Genomic DNA, 23,962 nt, shown 5'->3' with positions numbered 1-23,962 from the left:
TATGGGACCCAACAGAATAGGTGATTTCCCTCACCTGAGGACGGAAACAGATCCAGTTTCGGAAACGTCGTGTTTTTCTTAGTTAATTTAAAACCAGGACGATGGATAAAGTCCGAAAACCCAATATCTTTCTTTGTGTGTTATACACCATCGTCAGAATCCTATAGTAACTACATGAATATAGTCGTTTACGGACGTCTAGTGACAACATCAAGAAGGATCTATTTCTCACAACGACAATTTTGACTTTTAATAATCAGCCAGAATAAATGAAATGAACGCATCGGATTTTGTCAAGCAAAGTCGCCGCTTTCTTGCACACTGTCATCCCACCATATGTCAGTCGTCGCCACAATTCTCTGAGAGCCATAAAACGCCAGAAAGAACGAAACAGAGCAATCTTAAGAGGAAAGGGCTACTTAAAGGCAGGAAGCAGACGAAACTTCCAATTTAATGTAATAAAAATTAAGTGGAGGATTTGAATGCATATTGCTGCATTCATCAACAAAACATTCCAAGACCCTATATTAATCTTTTCCAGCGTGTAGTTCCAGTTCGGGCGGAAAACGTGAAGAAACTATACTACGTACATGGAATTAATCAGTAACGGAAATTACGAGGGACAGTCACTAAATAGGTCACAAATGGAAGTAAAACAGCTATAATGGACGTAATAGGTTTTCTATACATATCGCTAGGTAGCAGTACTGTTCAGCTTCATGAGAGTCTAAGTAGCAGACGCGCATGCGAATGTTCAGAGGCTGGTTTCAGTAGTCAAAATGGCAACCGTGCTTGAGCTGTGCACCACCGAAGAGCTGCGTTCTCTTGTGCGTTTTATGTGGGTAAAAGAACTTATGCAAAGGAGGTGGTTATTGAGGAATGTTTACGTTTCATAGCGAGAGAATCACACTGCACATCAAATAGTTAAATATCCCATTCGACATGCGCCACATGTTTTCGTGGGGAACATAATATTACTTCCACGTCCACACCACTGTTCAATGAACATCAGAATGGGCGCACAAAATCTGAGCTGATGATCTACGTCACATGCGTCATAGCCTCGTATTCTTATTAGTAACAGCGCAAGTTATGTTGTGCGCAGGCGCAGAACCTTCTGTCTCTTTCTTTCAGACTCTTCCTCACTCTCTCAGTGACGATCTTCACCCTCTCCGATTTTGTGCGCGTATCTTACGTAACCATACCCAGTCCGTAGCGTCAGAAAAAAGGCTAACTAGACAGAAGACCTAGATTTTATTGAAAAGTTCCGCATGTATATAATGTGTCCATTAATACTGAATGTTACAGGTGTGCAATGCTGTGTACGTGCGTCTGAACTTCACACAACCATTGTGCGCCTGCCCAAGCCGATATCGCGACCCCTGTTCGGCGAGCACCAACACGGACGATTTACATTCAACAGAACTCATCACAGACCCTCGAGGAAAGGTCAGTTATATCCATATACATCGCAACAGAAATATCATAAAAATGAGGAAGTGTCCGCTGGCTTACAAAAATCGTGGGCAGTAGATACAAGCGCCAAAATTTTGAGTGTACATATTAGGATAATTTTTATGTTGGAGACTGTCTACCATCCGAGGTACGTGTATATTTGATATACACGATGTTTGGAAAATGACTGCGCCCTTATACACATGACTGCTGTGACACAATGGGCAGCGTACGACATAAAATTGATATAATGAGGCAACCACTGTCAAAGACCTACAGAGGATCGTGTATATTGTCACAGTACATAGTATGAAATTGAGATAATATTAATTAAACCAACAAAAACTAGGAAGACGTAGACACAGATAGGAAGACAATATTAGAATGGATCTTAGAGAAATACGACGAGGAGAGTGGACTTGGCTCATCTGGTAGAGGATAGGAACCAGTGGAGGACTCTTGTGAACACGATAATGAACTTTCGGGTTCCTTAAAATGCTGACAATTTCTTGAGTGGTTGAAGAGTTTTTGGGTTCTCACCGACTCGGCTCCATGGAGATAACAAAGCAAGTTTCCAAAGAGCGCACTTGAGGCCGTGGAATTACACGTATTTCTTACTTAAAAACATTCTTATGAATTTCATTTCATTCATCAGTAATCTGTCAAGATGACAGGTCCACAATCTCTTCCAAAACAGTCTCTTTCCGGAATNAAGTCTACTGTTATATTGGGTTTTTGGACTTTATCCATCGTCCTGGTTTTTAAGATAACTAATAAAAACACGAGGTTTCTAACTNCATTCATCAGTAATCTGTCAAGATGACAGGTCCACAATCTCTTCCAAAACAGTCTCTTTCCGGAATCCCGAGAGTTTGGAAACGCTGTGTCAGAGTAGAGAGTCGAAAGCTAGGATTGGTTAATGAACTGGAAAGGATCCGGAAGAACGCCTAACCGAGGCACACTCACTGCATTTGCCTGGAGGGACTGTGGTAAATCAAAATTCGTCAGTCAGGATATGAGAACAGAGACCTTCGTAACGCAATCCTAGAACATTACCGCTACATCAACCTGTTTCGTCTATGAAAGTATGAGGGCATAATGAATCGCGTGCCTATCTTTCTCTTCATAATATAAACACAGTAGNAGTAAATAGCCGTACTCAGTAAAGCAGAGATAAGCGAAGTCTACTGTTATATTGGGTTTTTGGACTTTATCCATCGTCCTGGTTTTTAAGATAACTAATAAAAACACGAGGTTTCTAACTGACCCAAAAGAATAGGTGTTTTCCTTCACCTGAGGACGGAAACAGATCCAGTTTCCGAAACGTCGTGTTTTTATTAGTTATCTTAAAAACCAGGACGATGGATAAAGTCCAAAAACCCAATATAACAGTAGACTTCGCTTATCTCTGCTTTACTGAGTACGGCTATTTACTCTAGAATAAACGGCTTGGAATGCAAAAGATCGCTATCAATTTTTAAGTTCAACTCCATACTTTTCCAGTTACTGGGTACAAGCTGTAACAGTTACGAACATATCGTGATAACCGAATCCAAAATCCGGTTATCCGTAACATTCAGAATTACTGCGTTTTTGGACTCTACCCATCATCGTGTATTCTAAAATCCAGAGAGAGCACAACTTTTCGGAAACTGGAGCTGTTTCCATTCCCAGGCGAGGGGGGAGACACCTACACTGTTGAGGTACTTTAGAAACAGTCGACCTCAATCACCAGACAACCTATGTCGATACATCTACAGCTGTACGTATATATGGATCTGAGGCAAGGCTTTGTCACCGGGAGGTAACAGGGTAATGTGCAATAAAACTGTGATAAAGCATACAGAGACCTGAAACTAAGACAGATGGCGCTAGCGGTAGGCAAACCACAATACTCTCCAAATAATTTTAAGCATTACTTTGGTGCATAAAATTTCCACCTCCTTTTCTATCTTAGTTTTAAGTCTGCGCAAGCTTTATCACAATTTTTGTTGTACATTTTTCCTGTTACCTCCCGTTGATAAAGCGTGGTCTCAGGTATTACATAGCTGTAGTTATACTGACATAGACCAGTGATTGAGATTAGCTCCTTGTAAGGGACCTAACACAGTAGTGTCTCTCCCTCACCTGAAGACGGAAACAGATCAAGTTTCAGAAACGCCGTGGTATGTAGTTTTGAGAATACTGGACGATGGACAAAGCCCGAAAACCCAGTAATTCTGAGTGTCATACACCACCGTCAGAAACCTTCATAATCTACACGTACCATACGTATATTACACAATTTTTGTGAGTAACCACTGGAAAAAAGCATGTATGTTTATTCTTCTTGTAGTCCTACTTCATATTCGTGCGTGAAGGTCCTGCGAATTCAGAATTTTGTCATTCGGATTAGCAACGGGGAGGAAAGGACACTGCATAGAAATGTTTCCCGTAAGCTAGATGGAGTTGAACTCAACAGTGATACTACAAAATAACATAACTGCCTTCTGAGATATGACGCCAGCCTGAAGATGAAGGCAGCAGTTCGCTCCGAAACGATGATCGCCCATATGGCACCATAATCCTAGAAGACGGTGATCTTCAAATAATACATTTTTGTGAATATCTTGCAAGCTTTATTAATATTTCATAAAGTATCTGATGTTTAAATCCTAAACAAGACTCTCCATGTAAGATCATATCAAGAAACTGGTTTCTTAACGTTCTGTTTACATCCATCAAGAGATCCTCAATGTAATTCATCCTTTGGATACTTTTCCGAATTATCCTTCGTTCAAAAAACATTAAAATTCCTTGACCGAACAAAATCTGTACCTACTTCAGTAAAAGGCAGAGTTGTCTCTGTGCATAATTAGTCAAGCGCTATGCCATGAAGACATATGGGGGAGTGCAGGTATAGCTCCACCTTTCTTGATTTCGGCACTAGATGGAGGCGAGTGGTCAGATTCACGCCCCGACCGCTTTACTCCAGCGGAAAGATCCCGGTACCCACTGGATGGGAGGCTGGGCGCGCCCCAGAGTCGGTTTGGACGTTGTGAAGTGAAAATCTTGCACTGTCGGGAATCGAACCCGGATCGTCCAGACTACAACCCGTCGCTATACCGACTCCTACCTACTTCAGTATATACCTAAAATGAAGAGATCTACGTTCTACTACGCCTTGTAGTCCACTAAAAATAACCGAAGTTTCGGCGAAATATTTCGCCTCCATCTTCAGGGTTGAAGAATAAGCCAAGCAAGAAACCAGCATGAAACAATCAGCAAGCAGAGTTCTGCCCAAGATAAAACACAATATTCATATAAAGAACTATTGGACACGGACCATTTGGGAGTCACTTCGTCATGAAGATGGAGACAGTAAAGATATCCGAAAGGTCGGAAATACAGTCTACTTCTACACGTTTCTGTCACGGACAAAAAGGATTAATATGAGGAGAAGGGGACTACTGCAATAGAAGCGGCACATTAAGTTTCTCAAGTTCTGGGCACGCGCACGTTAGGAACGTCGTGTTTTATTGAAACAAGTACGGTCTACTGTCCTCCAACGAGATAAGGTGAGGCAAATGGCCGGCAAACCTTGACCTTTCTACTGTCCATTTAGGGATACACTGAGATGCAGTGTGCCGACGTTAACGGTAAGAGACGTCCGAAAATCAAGTCAATATTTTCTGCTTGCATGATACAAGCAGGCGTGCTTTCGCTGGAGGATAGCAGAACACGTTGATGACCCTGTAAATCCTGAACTGAGCAAACATAAACACCGATTCCCCTAGATCATGGTCTCACAATGCAGGCCTTTCCGGCTCTTTCTTCTCCGAACAAAAGTAACAAAAAGATTTAGAAGAAAATGATCAAAAAGAAATAAGTGCATCACACATTTGTCCTTAATAAAAGGAATCAACTAAAAACCAGGTTGTGTGTCAATACTATCATTCAGTAATACAATAAAACACTGAGTAAAGGTGAAAAGGTGAAGCTATCCCTGTAACACCGTGGAGGCCCATAGGGTTGTGAGATGTCGAGACTCCCACATTTTGTTTAGACATTCGGCTCACAGATGGCGGTGAGGTCAGCTTTATGCGCCGGCCGCCCTTTACTCCAGGGAAAATTCCTGGTACTCATTTCTGTTAGAGGCTGAGTCAATCACAGCAACTAAGTGTGGCTGGAAGGATTAGGTCAATTTAAAAAAATTCAATGACCTCATCGGGAATCGAACTCGTAACCTTCCGGCTTGTAACATAGTGCCTCAATCAACTACGCTACCACGTGCCTCCTGAAAGTGCAGCAATTAGATAAAAGTATCTAATATAACGATGATGACCTTATAAGGTAGAAACATGTAGCAGACGTAACATTTATATAGGAAAAGTGACAATGCAGCACACCAACACACTGCGAGTACAAGAAGTTGCATCTTCAAGACTGACCCTGCATATTAAACCGTTAGCCAGTGCAGCAGGACGCTGAAATATAATAACGTAAGACGAACACAAGTCTTCAGAAATGTAATAAATTAGACTAAGTTACTGAAAGGCCGCGCCATAGCTCAAGCAGTTAGTCGCTGGCTTCCCACCGCGGCGGCCTGGGTTCGATCCCGGGGTCTGGTCAAGTGGGATTTGTGGTGGACAATGTGGCGCTGGGGCAGGTTTTCTCCGAGTACTTCGGTTTCCCCTGCCAATCTTCATTCCACCAATTGCTCCACAATCACCCTCACCTATCATCTGGGGCTCGTACAATAGGCCAGAAGTGGCCGCAGTACAAGGGACGTAATCCTACTGACACTTTCACAAAGATATGAGATCAGAAATACAATTAAGGATGTGCAATAACTTTATGTAAGGCGGCGAAACGCGAGTGCTAAGAAACCAAGATGGAATGGACAGAACACGTCACATGATGTACTGAGTTCGGTGTTAGGAATTACATTCACGGACAGTACAATAAATGAGGATATATGCGAACGTCTGGAACCACAAAATATATAAGTAACTAGACGGTAACAATGAAACTGAAAGACACACAAACCACGACCCACGGACGTTTACTATGGCAAGCACGTCATTAAAATCATGCAGGAAGATGTGATTTAGACAGAAGTAGGAAGAGATGGGGAAAAGACTTAAAATATCATCTGAATGAGCCTTCTTTTCCCACTCTTTGCTACGGCAGAAGATTTTATTAAAATTAAACGAGTGTAGCAGGAAGCGCCCATGTGAGATGAGAAAAGAATGCAAAAGATTACAGAGAAAACCTGACCAGAAAGGGCTACTTTGGAGACTTAAGTGCAGATCGTATTAAAAAGGGATGTAAAAATATAGAATGAGAAGTTGTGAACTGGATTTAACAGCCTGCAGACAGGGGCAAGAGATGAGCGCTCGTCAGCACGCTAATCAAGCTGCAGGTTTTACAAAAGGCGAGGAATCTCTTGGCTATCTCCTCCTTGGACAATACTGACATGACAATCGGAAACCGCAATAGCGAAGCCAGACTAGACGTTCATTGCTAGGCAACGACTCCATAAGCACATTCCCGCTGTAACGAATATGCAAGCAACACTCGAGTAACGTCCGTTCCTATATAAATGGCCCTGTATACACGCCTTCCCAACATTAAACAGGTTGTGTTTTTTGCGCGGTCCGTGAAAAGTGGTTATAAAGAAAAGTTCAGTTGAGAAAATGGATCAAGTTTCGAGACGCCAGCCTGCCAGGACACCAGGTGGGGAACAGAGGAAATGAATTAAGTTCGCAGTTGCAGAATAATGGCAAGAAATGAATTAGGCGGTGCAAAGAAGACTTCATACGTGACTTGAAGTGATAGTGAGACTGTTATAAATCCGTTGCCAGGATACGATTAGTGAAGTCTGAGAACCCCAGTGTGTGAGTAACGGTGGACTGTAAATTGCGTAGATCAGCGATAGCGCTGTAAATGCCTATTGTCTCGAGTTGTGTGAATAAAGTGTCAATAAATCCGATTACCCAATCCAGAACCCTTATATAAGTCGCACGCACACGCTGTAAATCGTGACAATATTAACAGCGCACGCTGTAACGTAGTTGGTTGAGGCACTATGCTACAAGCCGGAAGTTCTCAGGATCCAATCCCATTTTTTTTTCAACTTACCTGATCCTTCCAGCCGCACTATGGCCCTGCGGCCGAATCAGTCCCTAAACCCTATGGGCCTCCACGGCCTGTTACAGGGATATTTTTACTTTTTTTATTTATTTCTTATGATATTCTAGTTCATTTTCCAGTCTCATGTAATCTTAGCAGCGGACTGGATCTTAGGGGTCATCGCTTGCGCAGTCAAGGCCGATTTTGAAATACTCTGTCTCCAAACAACTGATTTGAAAAATGGAGGTCACTGCATATTTGGAGGTTAAGTCTGAAACGAAATACGCGCTGCTTATGCTAAGCTAAGATGATAATTTGAAATCTATCAGTAAATACACAAATCTGGTAGAATTTCAGCTGCATCCAGTATGAAGTCGTGTTTGACGTTTGTAAATACTGAATCACAAAGGACGTTCGTCTCTTCTTAATACAAGCCGTGGATACATAGTAAGGAATAAAAAAATTAAAAGATGAAAATCAGCAACAGCATAGAAGCCCTTTTTAAGCCACAGCCTCCCTTAGAGGATCCTGCTAGATTTGTCTCGTGAATCAGAGCATCCGGTTCCGCTTTTTGGTTTTCGCAAAAATATTATTTTTAGAAGGTTCTGACAATGGTGTACAACTTTCGGAATCACTGGGTTTTGGACTTTGTCCATCGTTCGATATTCTAAAAAACTAGAGACACAATGTTTCGGAAACTGGATCTGTTTCCGTCCTCGGGTAGAACTCAACGTTTCGGAAACTGGATTTGTTTCCGTCCTCAGGTAGAACACAACGTTTCGGAAACTGGATTTGTTTCCGTCCTCAGGTAGAACACAACGTTTCGCAAACTGGATCTATTTCCGTCCTCAGGTGGAAAACAATGTGCCGGAAACCGGATCTGTTTCCGTCCTCAAGTAGAACACAATGTTTCGGAAAATGGATGTTTCTTTTCAGGTAGAACGCAACGTGCCGGAAATTGGATGTTTCCATCCTCAGGTGAATGGGCAGACCCCTACTCTGCTGGGTCCCTTATAAACAGTTAACCTGAATCAGTGTTTGTGCTGTGTTTTTTAGAGTATCAACCAATGGACCAAGTCCAAAAACCCAGCAAAGCCGAATGTTATACACCATCTAACGTGACTACTCGTCCCTTAAAATTATATGGGAACGTTTTACAATTCCCATTTCTAGCTACAGTTTGCACAGATAACCCTTCAATACTGACCCATTACTATTCATTATTGCCTTTGAAAGAATTTATGAAATTATGATTTCACTGAATATGCATGCTATGTAGTTTTCTTCAGCAAAGGTCGAGACTGCAATACCGACTGAAACATAGGTACCCTTCACTGCTGTTATAGTCCGGTCCATATTCATGCATTACACAAACACAGGACTCATAAACCGGATCGCGTATTGTTCAATGCGATGCATGAGGCGTTGCGCGGTGACACTGAAGATTGACGTCGTTTCTGGATAAGACTCCGCGCGAAACAGTAAAGGTTAACCAGACTACAGGGCGGCATATCCGAGAATACAGTAATCTCGATAGAGCTCAAGATTAAGGACATTAATGCCGAAATGCTGTGTCAAACAGTTCCTGCAAAATTAACGGCGGTTTTATTGTTACATTCCTGGTACTCGTTTTTATTAGAGGCTGCGTCGACCCAAGGGTCATAGTGCGGCCGGAAGGATAAAGTGGAATCACCGGGAATCGAACTCGGGACCTTGTGGCTTGTAGCACAGTGCCTGAATCAATCTTCCTGCGTGTAAATGGCGACGGGCGCATAAGGCTGACAACCTCACCGAGCCGACTGTTTAAAAAATATGAGCTTCGAAGTCTCACAGCCCTATGGGCCTCCACGGCCTGTTACAGGGAAACCTTTTCATTGCAGGGTGAGATGTAAACTATCTATTAAATATAATTATAGACATAGGGATATGTCATGGCGTGATGTCTCAACACTGTACGGACAATGTCATTTCAATCGAAGTGATGAGATATACAGCGTTAATTACGGAGGGAACGAGTCGTTTCGCGTTCTGCGGATGTGCGGAATGTGTCTCCACCGCCACACATACACCGTAAGAACAGTTTCTTACGGCTAACGGTTGAAAGGGGAATTTTTTATTTCTTGCACAAAACAGATTCCTCTTTGAGTCTTTTAGTATTCTTCTCTTTTAAGAAAACTCTTTTGACACGGTTTAATCGTCTTGTCTTAGAGGTGAAATGCTTCCTGGAATAACAGTCTTTTCCGGAGCAAAGAGAACGTTTTGTTTCGGCGAAAGTATCTTTGTGAAGAATCTGTTTCTTGCAGCGATGGTGAGTCGGGTGTGAGGCTGAGCAGCTACATGTACGGACACATAGGATCCTGTTTCTTACTTAGAGCAGTCTCAGTTTCATTTCTAAAATCTACATAATAATGGATAATTACAGACAACACAGACTAGCAGGATGACTAGATACAGTATCTGTATATTAAATTAAATTACAACTATGTCTAGAACTAGGAGGCCGTGGGTTCGATTCCCGATGAGGCAACTGGATTTTTCAATTGGCCCAATCCTTCCAGCCGCACTATGGCCCTGGGGGTCGCCTCAGCGTCTAACAGAAATGAGTAGCAGGAATCTTTCTGGGGGTAAAAGGTGGCCGGCGCATAAGGCTGACAACTACACAGTCATCTGTGAGCCGACTGTCTAGAAAATGTTTGGAGCCTCGACGTCTCACAACCCTATTGACCTCTACGGCCTGTTACAGAGATAGCTTTACGTCTTTATACAGAAAGGAGAATAATAAGTGTGGATTATTTTCTTACGCGATGGATCCCTGTTCTGAAGCCACACTGGCCAACGCGATAATCACTATCATCACTACGAACAGCGTTAGCGCGTATAAGCAGCACAGTTAAAGCACAAGTACTCGACCGAAAGACCTATATATCCAAGATGCACATATTTAAACGGTATCTAGCTCCAAGTCACGCATTCACGTAAATATCATGCGTGAGCACACCATAGGAAGACATCCATACAAATATTTCACAACGTAAATGGTTCGCTGTGGCAAGCCCCAAAACAACGGCACACTGTTCTGGTGCCCCTAAAAATACTGGGACAAACCCCGATCTCTTCCCTCACAGGTCAGAAGAGTAAAGTCACAATATTTCGGACAGGCGCCTAATTTCGGATAGCGCGGTTTCTCAGGAAGTAAGGGGAACACTGCGGTAATGGCCACAGGACCTTACGCTTCCTACCCAACCAATTTCTCTGCGATGGCAACACAACGTCGAAACAGTAGTGTTGTCTTACCATCGGTGACAATTCTGATGTAATATTTTCGCTTACAGAGCTAAGGTTCCGAAACCATATGAGAGTTTTGACTTGCAAATTGTTTATATGAACTTAAATATACGTATACATTATAACATGTATATGGCGTGTTTCCATCACTTCAACCCCACATTATGTTGTCATGTTTAGATTTAGTGGGGTGCCTAATTTCGGACACTTAACATGGTTGCGACTCTCGAGCATCCGAAATTAGGAACCTTATTTTATACAGGTAAAGGTAAAGTTCGGAGAAGTTCATGGAGGTAGGCCTAGGCCCACTGGGGCTGTAGTGCCAAGAAAAAAAAAGAGGTAAAGTTGCCCCTGTACTTAACTAATTAAGCACTACGCCATGAAGGCGTATGAGAGAATGAATGTATAGATCCACATCTTCTTGATCCCGGCATTAGCTGGAAGTGATAGCGTACTTGGTATAGCGACTGGCTAAGTGCTGGATGACCGAGGGGTCGGAGTTCGATTCACGGTAGGGTCAAGAATTCCTTCTGCTCCTTGATATCCAGAACGGCTTTGAGGTCTACCGAATCTCCTATCCAATGGGTACCGGGGACTCTTTCCCGAGGGTAAACCGACTGGGGCGTGAAGCTGAACACTCACCTCCAACTAATATCCATGTCAAGAAAATGTGGATTTACACATCCACTCCCCCATACGCCTTCAAGGCGTTGTGCTATTTTATACAGTCTTGGTATGTTATTCATTTGTAGATGGCTGATATTAAATGAAAGGGAGTGGTCATAGATTGCATAAGAACTGCAGTGTAGGCTGTGAAACACTAGAAAACGGGTTTCCTTAAATACCTAGTTGTGCCAGCATCGCTCTCAATAAGCAGTCGAAATTGAATTTTGACTCAAAAGGATTTTCTTTATATAATGACTTAACTGATATTAATTTATCTTTAAATTCCGCGATTATTTTGCATATATTAAGGTAATTAATATTTTTCAAATACGATCGTTTATTCTCTATAAAAATAAGACTTCTTCACGTACTGTAGACTTACGTCTTTATTCCTTTCATTCTATTGTGGTTTCTTTTTGTGAATTACATCTCTTAAAAAAATTTTTACTTGTCCGAAATGAGGAGTCACCCATATCCGAAATTAGGCTCCCATTTTCACAGACCCTTCCTTTATAACTTTTTGGATTTTATTTTGTTTTTAATTATATACTGCATTTCAGATCCTAAGTTATTTTAACACAACAAAGTATTCACAGCTCACAATTTTCTCATCAAAAGAAATGGCTCCTACCTTAAGTTTTCGAAATATGGCGTCTTTACCCTACCTTAGACGTAAAGGGCTTCCGCTCCAAGATACAGTACAAGTACTACAAACAAACTCCGTATTTTTAGTCCGCAAGGGAACTATACCGATCGAGTGACAGCCGCTTGTCGGCGAAGTTAGTGCCAACTTTTGCGGACAGAGGATGTCGCGTGGTCAGCGAAACTAATCCCCACGGCCGTTAATCTCGGTTTTCTAGACCGGAGCAGCTGTTTCCTTGAAATATCTCCTCAATTATCCTCACGAGGCTGTGTGGACCCCGTTCCAGACCCACTACGTCTCAGAAAATCTGGTAGCGCCGGGAATGGAACCCGGACCTCTGGATCTGTAGCCAGGAACTCTGACCACTAGACCACAGAGGCGGTCACAGTACAAGTGCTATATCTTCTAAATGTGTTATTTAAGGGTTTACAAGCCACACTGGCGGAATTAACGTAAATACACGGAGCCCATACCGGGTGTCGCGGAAATGATAAAAATGAACGACGTTAAGGGCCTGAATAAAACTCGCGTGAAGTTTCATTTTCTGGGATGTAACGCGGTATAGTCAGGTGAGTCAACGGACGTTTCGGAGGGACATATCGCCCCCATATTAAGGGTTAAAAGTGATCTAATTAAGAAAACAGCTTGAGACAAGTGACATGTTCATCCGAATCGATCATTGACTTTCAACAGACTACATGCATTACATCCTAAACGACAGAAGATCCTAGAAACCCATATACGCTCTGCAGAAATTATTTAAGTGTAAAAAAAATATGTTCTTACACAGGAAAACGTTTTCTATTCCGAAGCTTAAAAACTCGTATTTCATTTATAATTGAATCATACATTATTGTAATCGATATTGAACAGGGCTCACATTTTTGTGTGTGTGTGGGAGGAGGGGGGATTATAGCTTGAACTCGTCCTTCCCATTGGTCAATGGAGGATCGGATGTTATTTTATGATACGAGAGGCCACACTTTTCAAATTCCTTGTTGCAGTGACCTCAGGGGCTGACACTGTTACCTCTAGTTTATGTACACCAACTTCCAAACAGGCTAATGTATTCGATTTGAAATCTAGAAAATTTGGTAGCTACTCCGTGGATCTGAAAAACTCATCTGTAGCGTCATCTGACCTTTCCAGAGATGCACATTTTTAACATTAAAACTGGAAAACAATCGTGTGTGTAACGAATCAACCGAACTGACTAACCGTGTTACATACATACTTATGTTCTACATAAGTTATATGAATTTCATTCGAATTCATTTTTGCAGTTTTCATAAACCTCATATAGTAAAACCAGCCTTAAACGGACCCTTTATTAAACGGAATCTGTCTTAAACGGAAATATTTTCAGGTCCCGTGAATTTGGGGCGGAAAAAAGGTGTTAAATATCCTGGATTAGACGGAAACTGTCTGACGCGGAAACATATATCAAAATTAGTCTTTACATGGAAAATTTCCAGTCATCCGGAATGAAATGTTTAGAAGAATTTTAGGCATCATACACATTCTACCGTTTTTTTCCCTGTAACTCTTTCAATTCGGCTTTTAACGGTACTGCACTACCTCAACTGAAATTCAACTGAACAGTTTGCCCCTTCCGGAAATTTTACTTTAGGCCTGCATTTTTACTTTAGTCTAGCAGCTGTCATCATGGCTACAAAGACAAGAGTTGTGCTTGATCTTAACACAAGAGTAAACGTGATTCATGCCTGTGAGCGACACAAATTGTCTGTTAAACAGATCATGAAGATGTTTAACGTTGGTAAAACTCAAGTGTATGAGATTGTACAGAAGAAAACGGAAATTTTGAAGCGGTGGGAAAATTGTGCCAATGGAAAAAATAAAGAGAACTTAAGGAAACTGCAAACGAAGACGATAATGAAATAGTGTGGGAGTGGTTTGTCAGTGTCAGGACGAACGATCTCCGCGTGTCGGGTCCTAGGGTACAGGAATATGCTAAAAAGTTGCCGAAAAACCGGGAAAAATTTAATACAAAGCAAAAGACATAAGATAATTTTTAATGAAGGAAGAAGAGGAAAATGACAATGCGTAGAAGAAGAAAAGTGTACAGTGAAGACTTTTCAAGATGCTGTCAGAAGTTTAAAGGAACCGCAGGAATTTGCCGTACAACGGAATGATTCAGATATGCTTTGTGTAATTTCTCAAGCTAAAGTGTCAGCGGAAAGTCAGGCAGCCGGGAGAGTGAACTGCGCGCAAAAAAACTCTGCTTGAGTTCTGGTAAGATTATAAAAAGTGAGTACTGCATTTTCTCTCTTCAGTGTAATGTTTGCACCTGTTCAATGATTATAGTGTGAATAAATTAATGAGTATTGTGTTTTATTTAGTCCCAAATACGTGTATCTCCTGGTTTAATTATTATAGTATACATTGATTAAATGGGGACCTGGCTTCAGCGGAAAAATATTCTGGACCATTGAGATTCCGTTTAAGACAGGTTCTACTGTATTTTGTACCATCCGGTACAAATAACGTAAACTTGTCCTTGCGCTTAATTAAGCATAATGCCACGAAGACAGATGGGGGGGTACCACAAGTCTTGACTTCAGCACTAGATGGAGATGAGTGGTCAGGTTCATGCCCCTGTCGCACTGACAGTAGGACTCATCGCTGTGAGGATCTCATATACTTATAAGGTTTACTGACTGCTACACACAAACATTATACTGGGCCAGTAATTATAAAAGTTCAGTCCTCCTGACAACTTTTAGAATAGCCCCCCACCAATGCCAAATTTCTTTTAATTCTACTGAATACTTCCGGACATGAAACTCCGGGACCAACAACTCCTAAGAACGCATAAAAGCAAAATTATTGCATTATAAATAGTGAAAGACGAAGTATGAAGTCGGGAACACACGAGATGAAACAAGTACTTAGTATTTAGTTTAGCCACTGCAAACTTTGTACTGTGTTTTCTCGGATGTGAAGTGAATGTATTAGTCTCGATCAGGAAATGGAGAAACAACTACATTTAAAATTGCAATGTGAATATAGCTAGAAGTACCATTCCTCGCCATAGATATGGCTGCTTTGGTTGCAAATATCATAATACACTATCTATACTACCTATCTACATATTTATTTATTTGTCTGTCAGTCAGTCTGTCTCTATCTATCCATCAATCAATTAATCTATCCACCTAGTCATCTATTTTTTCATCTATCTATCCATTTATCTATTCCTCTTGCTCTTGGAGCATAGGTCATCCGCGAAACGCTGCGTTTCACTTCACTTTCTTAATCTTTGACAGTCGGTAGGACTCCTTGGACGGGGATCAGTCCGACGCAAGGCCGCTACCTACACAGGACAACACAAACACAGACAGACATCCATGCCTCGAGTGGGATTCGACCCCACGATCCCAGTGTTCGAGCAAGCGATGATATTTCATGCCTTAGACCGCGATGCCACTGTGGTCAGCATCATTAACATACAGCAGGCATGTCCAACGCGTCGATCGCGGGACGATTTTTGGTCGATCTCATAGGCCTATGAGGAAATTATACGTGACATGCATGTAAATTCACTTATAATATAATATGATTATATTCAGATTTTGAAGGGAAAAAACGTATTAGTCATTCTTAGTTTTCTGTTCTTATGTAGCTTACGTGAAAATTGCTTTACACTTGTATAAACTAGGGGGAAGTCCCTACTCTACCCTTATCACGTGTACTCTTTTATTTCATCACTCGTCAGCCGCGTGTGTTCTGAACGTGTGATTCACTTCGTTCCCTCCCTTCAGTCAATTGTGAATCCCAGTACGTTGAACTAACAAGTGAGACGTATTATTATATTAGCTGTTAGTGGAGATTTGTCACAGTGTTGTGCATTAAACAAATACAGAGTCTGGGGATGAGCTCAGTGTAATCAAAGGGACAGTAAGTGCTCTGCTCACGTTATTTTATTAATTTAGAAAGCGTCTGTGTGCGTGTGTCAGATAAAACAGTTACCTCAATGTAGTGGAAAATGCAACGCCTCAGTATCCTTGCCAAAAAAGGGAAATCTGGAACGTCATTATAATGCTCTCCATAGCAATAAGAATGATGCTGATTTTCCACCCAAAAGTGAAATTCGTAAACTTGAGCTCAAAGGACTTGAATCGAAATTAGCTGCTCAACAACAATTCATGGTAAAACCAGGGCCACTTTCTAACAATGCAACCAAAATCATCCTTCAAGGTCAGCAATCTGAACGTTAAAAAATGCAGACCTTTCACTGAAGGGGAACTTGTAAAAGAGTATTCTCTTGAAATAGCTGACAATCTTTTTGAAGGATTTAAAAATAAGAAAGAGATCATAGCTACTATTCAAGATCTTCAGTTATCAAGAAACACCACTGTGCGGCGAATAGAAATGATGTGTGGAAACATAACTGAATAGTTGTCGAAAGATGTTTCCAATTGTGTTGCTTTCTCCCTCCAACTGGATGAATCTACAGACATCAGAGAAACAGTCCAGTTACTAGTTGCTTTTATAAGAATCATATGTCGTGTTATTTTTACCAATATTTTTGCTTAAAGCGAGGTATGACGATAGGAGTTTTGACACTAAAAAGTCGATCACAACCTGTTTGAAGTTGGGCATGCCTGATATAGAGTAACTAAAAAATATAATGGGATGATGTACAAAGTTAGCACAGAAGTGAGAAGCGTTACCAACTGAGCCAACCTGCTCAGTTCGTGTATATCGATAGTACCTTTGTTCAGGATATTTTGGTATAATGTTTCAGGCTCTGACACTCGTAAAAACCTGCGAACCTGTTGCCGATATGCGCGAATGTAGAGCACCGAGGGACTGGTCACTGCTCGCTCTGCAGAACATTCGCACTGGAAAGTCACACTACCTGGTCATCTGCCGCTGTCCTCCCACCAAAATTCTAGGTAAGTTATAAAACATTATTACCAACACCTTCACACGAAGAGATCCGCGTTCTGGAATATAACGCCGTTGAAAGTCAACCGGCGTTCCTTCATCGTAGAAGAACTGAAGCAAGAAACCAGCGTAAAAGCAGGTAGCGAGCCTTCTAAACGTCGGATGACTTTCAACGGACTACAAGGCGTTATATCCCTGAAGACAGAGCACTTCATAAACACCACTGCCAGAACCTCAAATCTTACATAAAGACTACGGTCTTCTGTGATTTGATCTTGTGTAGTTTGGTACACAAATACGAACGCTTTGCACGAATCTGCTGCAACCATCTTCAGGGTAGAAGAATAAGTCAAGCAAGAAACGACAATGAAAGCAGGTGGCGAGTCTTCGAAACGGCGGATGACTTTCAACGGACTAAAAGGCGTTATACCCCAAAAGTAAGAACACTTCATAACCAAAACTCTCAGAACCTCAAATCCTATAACCTTACATAAAGATTACGGCCTTCTGTGATGTCATAAAGTGTAGTTTGGCAGACAAATACGAACGCTCTGCGGGAATCTGCTGCAACCATCTTCGCGGTAGAAGCACAAGCCGTGCTGTGAAGTGCAGTACATGATACAAGACCTAGGTTTGAAGGCAGTGTTGAATCTGCTAGCGTTCTTAAGTTGTTCTCGTAATGGGATTGATGTAAATACACGCGATAATTTAAAAAGCAGCTCCACTACCTTCAACGTGCATTTTCAGTCCCTCTTCTTTTCTGGGTTATGTTACGTACGACGCTGTCCGTACCTAGACTACAAAGCATCTAATACTGACGTAAGAACTTAATAAAGAACTTGAAAAGATTCTGAAGGAAACAGTCGTGTCCTACTCGTGGTAGTACTCCGGAATTTGCCTCGAGGAACAGAGGAAACTCACCAACAAACCTCAGAATAATCGGCGTTCCGGCCGTTACTTGAATCCAGCACCTCCCCAAAATGAGTCTACAACGTTGCCGCTACGTTCGACTTTTCATTCTTCTTCTAAGACTTTGCAGGCGAATTAAGAAACCGTAGCTTCGAAGAAGCTTGCACTATAAAGCAATTCTTTCTATTGAATCGTAGATCTATTCATATTGTAGCGTCCTGCTGCACATCACTTAGTATCAAATGGTGTTGGTTTCACCGTCTCGCGTGCAAGATGTATATTTATACTTACTTACTCATGGAGCTGAGCTCTTTTGGAGGAGCTTCCAATTCTGCAGCTACTCAAGAATTTCCCAGCATTTTATGGAACCCGAAGGTTCATTACCGCGTTCACAAGAGCCCTCCACTGGTCCCTATCCTGAGACAGATCAATCCAATCCATACCATCCCATCCTATTTCTCTAAGATCCATTTTAATATTGTCCACCCAGCTACGCCTTGCTCTCCCCAGTGGTATCTTTCCTTCCGGCTTTCCCACCAATATCTTGCTAAAACGTATCCACTTTAACATAACATTTAACTTATCAAAAGTTGTTTTTTTTACTGTTTCCACCATATAAGTTTCCTCAACTATAATTTTAAACATCTGATGATGACCATATTGATCGAAACATGTAGTGAAAAAAATTCTAAAAGTTAAAAAAGTTACATGATGTGTAAAGCTTTTGAAGTGAATACCTTTTAGTTTAACAGAAAGATGTGTTGCACGTGAGATGGTAGAGGTAAAGTTGTCCCTGTGCTTAACTAATTAATCACTGCGCCATGAAGGCGTATGGGGGAGTGGGTGTATAGATTCACATTTTATTGGCCCCGGCACTAGCTGGAGGTGAATTGTGAGCTTCACGCCCCGGGGAAAGAACCCCTGAAACCTACTGAACAGGAGATTGGGTGGACCCTAGAGACGGTCTGGACGACGTGGAGAAGACAAAATTCTTGACCCTACCGGGACTCGAACCCCTATCGACTACGCTATCCCGGCTTTCGTGAGACGGTTATCTACTCATAATTTACTGCGACGTTTATCAATATAGGCTTATGCCACTTTTACAGTATGAATGGAATGAAGAAATGTTCCTCATCGCTGCCAGCTTCAGGTTGTTTCACTTGTACTCTCAGTTGTCTTCATTCCTGCCAGTTGCAAGACTGTTACTTGTGAATTCAGTGTTCTTTATTTCTGTCAACTTGAGACTGTTTTACTTGTGCTCATAGCTTCTTCCGCCTAGCCGGTGACATTATCGGACAACCACCCCAACTGCGCGCTCAGCCAATTGTTCCTTCATTGTCCACGGTTGAAGAGATCGTCCGTGATCGTGACCGAGGTAGCTAATTCAGCGACAAACAATTCACAGCTACTCGCTCCCTTCGTATCTCTCATAATTCGCGAAACAAATCTAGGAAAAATCCTTGGCTTCCCGATTTCCTTATATTTAACGGTTTCGACTGAACAGAAGTAGACCAGACAGTGACAAACTGTTTCTAGGAACCATAACGGTTCGTAAACATATTCTGCTTACTGTGGCTATCAAGGTGATGCGTTAACGATTCTTGGTTACAGAATAACTTATCTGAGCGTATCGCTTACAAAAGATCGACACAAGAGCGTGAATTCTGCCATGCTACTTTGATCAGTGAAGCAAACGATAAAATCCTAAATGAACTGCCTGCCATGTAATTCCGACGTATCCTTATAGAACTCGTAACAGATTCGGTATTATAATTTAAACACCCTTAATAAATAAAAATAAATTAAGATCTGAGGTTATCAAGGCGGTTAACATGAAGATTACGTGACGCAGTGCAGATACGTGGATACGTCATTATCTTAAAGATGGAGGTAGCATGATCCTCAGAAGCACTGCTAAATATGCAGCAAGCTAGATGACGTCACTTCCCACAAGGCACTAGTCTTCAAAACAAGATTACGGATTCAGTTCTGAATAATTTGTCTACTTGACTCCGAGCTAAAAATTGCTCAGAACAGGGCCCAATGGCGGGACTTTGTTTGGCAATGAACATTCGAGTTCCATGAAATACCGTCTAGAGGGAACAGGATACTAAATTTCGAAAAGCGACCGTGTTTGTTGCATAACAGATTCTGGAAAGGATGAAACAGATTATTAATCAAATCAACGGTACAACATTATCAAAGAGTATTACCATAAACCGAGTTGAAATGTTCTCAAAAACATCTGACCTCAGTAGCCTATTTATACTGCGATACTAAACTTGAATACACTGTGCAACAAGTAGTTCTGCTAACGAGAATAAATTGTTTTTAGAAAGGTAAAAAGTTAAGTATGAGTGGAGTGGAGTGGCGGTATTGCTCCACCATTCTTGGTCCCGGCACTAGACGGACTTCAGTGGACAGCTTCACACCACGGCTGCTTTACTACCGGGGAAAAGAAACTGATACACATAGAATAGGGGGCTGGGTGGATAAGAGGCCTGGTATGGACGCTGGTGGTGAAGATAAAAATCTTTCCCTTGACGGGAATCTAACCTCGGCCGTCCACCCCCTGAGCCTGTCGCTATATCAACAGAGCTATAAAGGCAAAGTTGCTCTATAAATAACATTTTGTCAAAAATGCCCTTCAACATTAATCAGGATGATCTTAAATGCTGCAAATCGGTAGAAGCTTCAAAAAAAAAAGATCTCTAGCTAAAGTTTTGCACAAATGATCCCTCCACTGATCCATTCATATACATGAAAGCACAATTACTGAATATGTACGTCATTAACAAACCACAAAAAAGAAAAGGAAAGGCCAATATTGCAGTCAACTGAAGAACCAGTGCCCCTCACTGGGGTCTAACGGTCCTATCCCTAACTACCAACGTTGACTTCTATAAAACACAATATTGACAGAATAACTAAAGACTGTCAAAGTCTGACCTTCATATTTGTGGACTTTTCCCCCCCACAATACTAAACGAGATATCAATGGAGAAACGGGTTACAGTAATATCATACTGTCATGTGCAGGAGTGACTAATAACGTTGGTTATGGATTAGATGAATGGGTTTATTTACTCCTTCCACATAACACCAGTAATTACTTGTAATTATGGCACTATCGCTATTTGTACACTTTATAATTCACTGATTAAAACACAGGAATTACAAGTCTCAATCACACTCAGATATTACACATAAAGTCTTCTCTTCATAGCTGCCATTTTGCAACTAACTCTTAACTACACTGCACTACACTGCACTGCACTCTGCACTCTTTTCCATGACGGCTTCGTGTCCTTAACTCACGGCTTCTCAGCTGCCACTGCTTGCAAACGACTTTTGTTTACCCTTATACACCTACTGCACAGACCACATATAGAAAATATCTTCTATTATTGTGGGCATGTTTGCAGACCTGTTGCCTACCACTGGGCATGGCTCAAAACACACTGGAAATACAAATCACGTGATTCCTACCCAGCTAGTTCATTGGGGCGCTGACTGTTGCCTAGGAAAGAGCTGTATCATTCGTTCTATTGTTGCATGCGCCTACTGTGGGGTGTTTATCCAGCCACTGCCTGGCACTGCGTTGACATGTCACAATACCAAAGATCATGTAAGATAAAGAATAACTGCAAATGCATATTCAAGGCTAATAACACATTTCAGGTTATTCTTGAAAATTTTCATGAATATTCTCGGTCAAATGATACTGTTGACCATGCTAAGTATATAAATTACACGTTTAAACAATTACCATCACCTTGAATAATATATTTTATGTGAGTTTTTAGCTTACAGGGTTTGGGACGTGATGGTGTGTAGTACTGAACCTACTGAATTTTGGGTAATATCCTGAAGATGGTGGCAGCAGGTTCCTCTAAAACGTCGGTACCCATCTACCATATTACATGGCATCAGATTCCAAAATACAGTAAATGCAGATATATTTTATGAATAATTTTTCACTCTTGTTTAAGAAATTAAAAAAATTCCCTTATTTTACTTTACTCTCATTTCATCAGATACCTTGAAATTACAAATTACAAGTTCTGCGCTAAAAATTTTGGCATTCACATACAGGTAATAAAATCTATACCTTCTGTTGTTAATATAGAAGGCCCTATGAGTCATGACCAACCAACATATGCCAGTGTACCAGGAATCAGAGTATATGGAATGATGTGTGTTCAAGTCAATAACAGAAGAGGCCGACACCTCCGGTTTCAGAGATCAAGTACACGTAAGTTGAGACAAATTACAATTTAATAATATAACAAAACACATGCACTTCAATGGAACAAACAGTGTATCCATAAAATAATGAAACTATGTCCCTGTAAGCTAATTCAATATAGGAAAGCTAGCTTTAAGATGTTGTGGCTGAAATGCAATTTATGAGACCAACAGCAAAACACATTTCAAAGTTCCGTAACAGAAATGATGACATATTAAAAGAATTAAACCACAACCCACACTGGACAAAATGTATAAATATTAAACCAACTGGATTCAACATATTGACAGAATTAAATTAAACTGTTAACAAGAAGTTCCATAAGAACTAACCGCCTATTTTCTTTGATATGATATGGAACACATAAAAAACACTGTGCCCAACAGTTCTTCCATTTTATGTGTATTCGCTGCTGTGGGAAAGAGCTTATCGAGCTGTTGCTAGTAACGGTGGTCCCTTCTGACTCCACGATTCTGTCATGTCACGTTGCATTCAGAAACTGATATGGGGGTAAAGGAGCACACAGACGGCAAGGTGCTCTGACGAACCTTTGGTATCTGCAATGGCCATGGAATATATTTACCAAGCTATTGCCTAGAAAAGATGGGGGGGGACTCACACACACACAGACAGCAATGTGATCTCATACGTCTCCTTTCATTATTCAGAATAAGAAAAGTAGGCTAAAAATCATTAAACACATAGATAAAGTAACTACAGAAGACCTCTGAAGATACTGCCAAACAAATGAAGCCAGAATGGGTCAACAAGTGGCCCAGCCCCAAGGCTGCTAGATGATTATGAAAAAGTTAAAATTGAAACCAATATCTGCCACATTCTCATGCATATGGTACAAGCACACCAACAATAAAATATGCCAGTGTAACCATATCAAGGATGATGAGATGGTGACAGATGTAGCACATACAGAAAAGATGAGAAATTGATGCAACATTTTTCTCTGAAATCCTGAAGCAAAAAGACCATTTTGCAAACCTAGGCACAGATAGAACAGTAAAAAATGGGGTTTCAGTATAAGAATCAGACACAACCAGCTCAGGAATGCATGCCATGGTGGTATGTGGTGACAAACCTTCAGATTGAACAAGGGTCAGGAATTTCTTGACCAGCTAAGCAATTATCAGTATCAAAAAAGAACCCTGCTCTATATAGCAAGTTAACCAGATGTACACTTTTATATTAAAGTACTCATTTCTTGACAAAGGAGTCAGATTTACCAAAGGAAAATTAAATCAGCTTTCAGATTCTAGCATAGAAACAGGAGCCATTAAAATTTTTACAAAACGACTAAAACAACTGATTACTCATACCAACAAAACATACTATCCCAAAAGCAAAACTCAAGAACTGAATATACTTTTCACGAAAGTATTAAAATTACAGAAAAATACTATATAATAACTTTTGATCAGGATGTCTTAAGATGAGAAATATTCTAATATAAATTACAGCCACAAAACACAAACTGCCCAAAAGATTAGAATGCTGAATTTTAACACTCTTTTCTCAAATTCAGCAATAGTCTCAACTGTAATATACTGTGGCAAGTAGACCCGTTGATAAGCAACGGCCATGACACAAACAACTACACAACGGCCGTTACTAGGCAACAGCCCATAAACAGCAACACAGAAACTGTGTTCTTTGTGTGGTCCGTGCTGAGATGTTATTATAAGCAGACAGTTAGGGAGAAGTTGAGTCAGATG

The 23,962-nt window shown here is 41.1% G+C and overlaps 2 protein-coding genes across 4 annotated transcripts in view; one reads left to right on the top strand and one right to left on the bottom strand.

Annotated features, from left to right (window-relative positions):
* LOC117282029 (elongation factor-like GTPase 1) overlaps positions 1 to 23,962 on the bottom strand; it is a 442,127-nt gene that overhangs the window by 372,578 nt on the left and 45,587 nt on the right. The gene's annotated exons all lie outside the window — the stretch shown is intronic.
* Positions 1 to 23,962, top strand: part of LOC111874999 — a 94,546-nt gene that overhangs the window by 66,349 nt on the left and 4,235 nt on the right. Inside the window, exons 3-5 of the mRNA XM_023870997.2 lie at positions 1,309 to 1,449; positions 16,932 to 17,082; positions 22,116 to 22,241. Coding sequence (XP_023726765.1) covers positions 1,309 to 1,449; positions 16,932 to 17,082; positions 22,116 to 22,241 — 418 coding nt within the window. The remainder of the gene's footprint in view (positions 1 to 1,308; positions 1,450 to 16,931; positions 17,083 to 22,115; positions 22,242 to 23,962) is intronic.

Source organism: Cryptotermes secundus, unplaced genomic scaffold, assembly GCF_002891405.2.
Source record: "Cryptotermes secundus unplaced genomic scaffold, Csec_1.0 scaffold321, whole genome shotgun sequence".
Classification (NCBI taxonomy): Eukaryota; Metazoa; Arthropoda; class Insecta; order Blattodea; family Kalotermitidae; genus Cryptotermes; species Cryptotermes secundus.
This window is presented reverse-complemented; position numbering and strand designations above follow the sequence as displayed.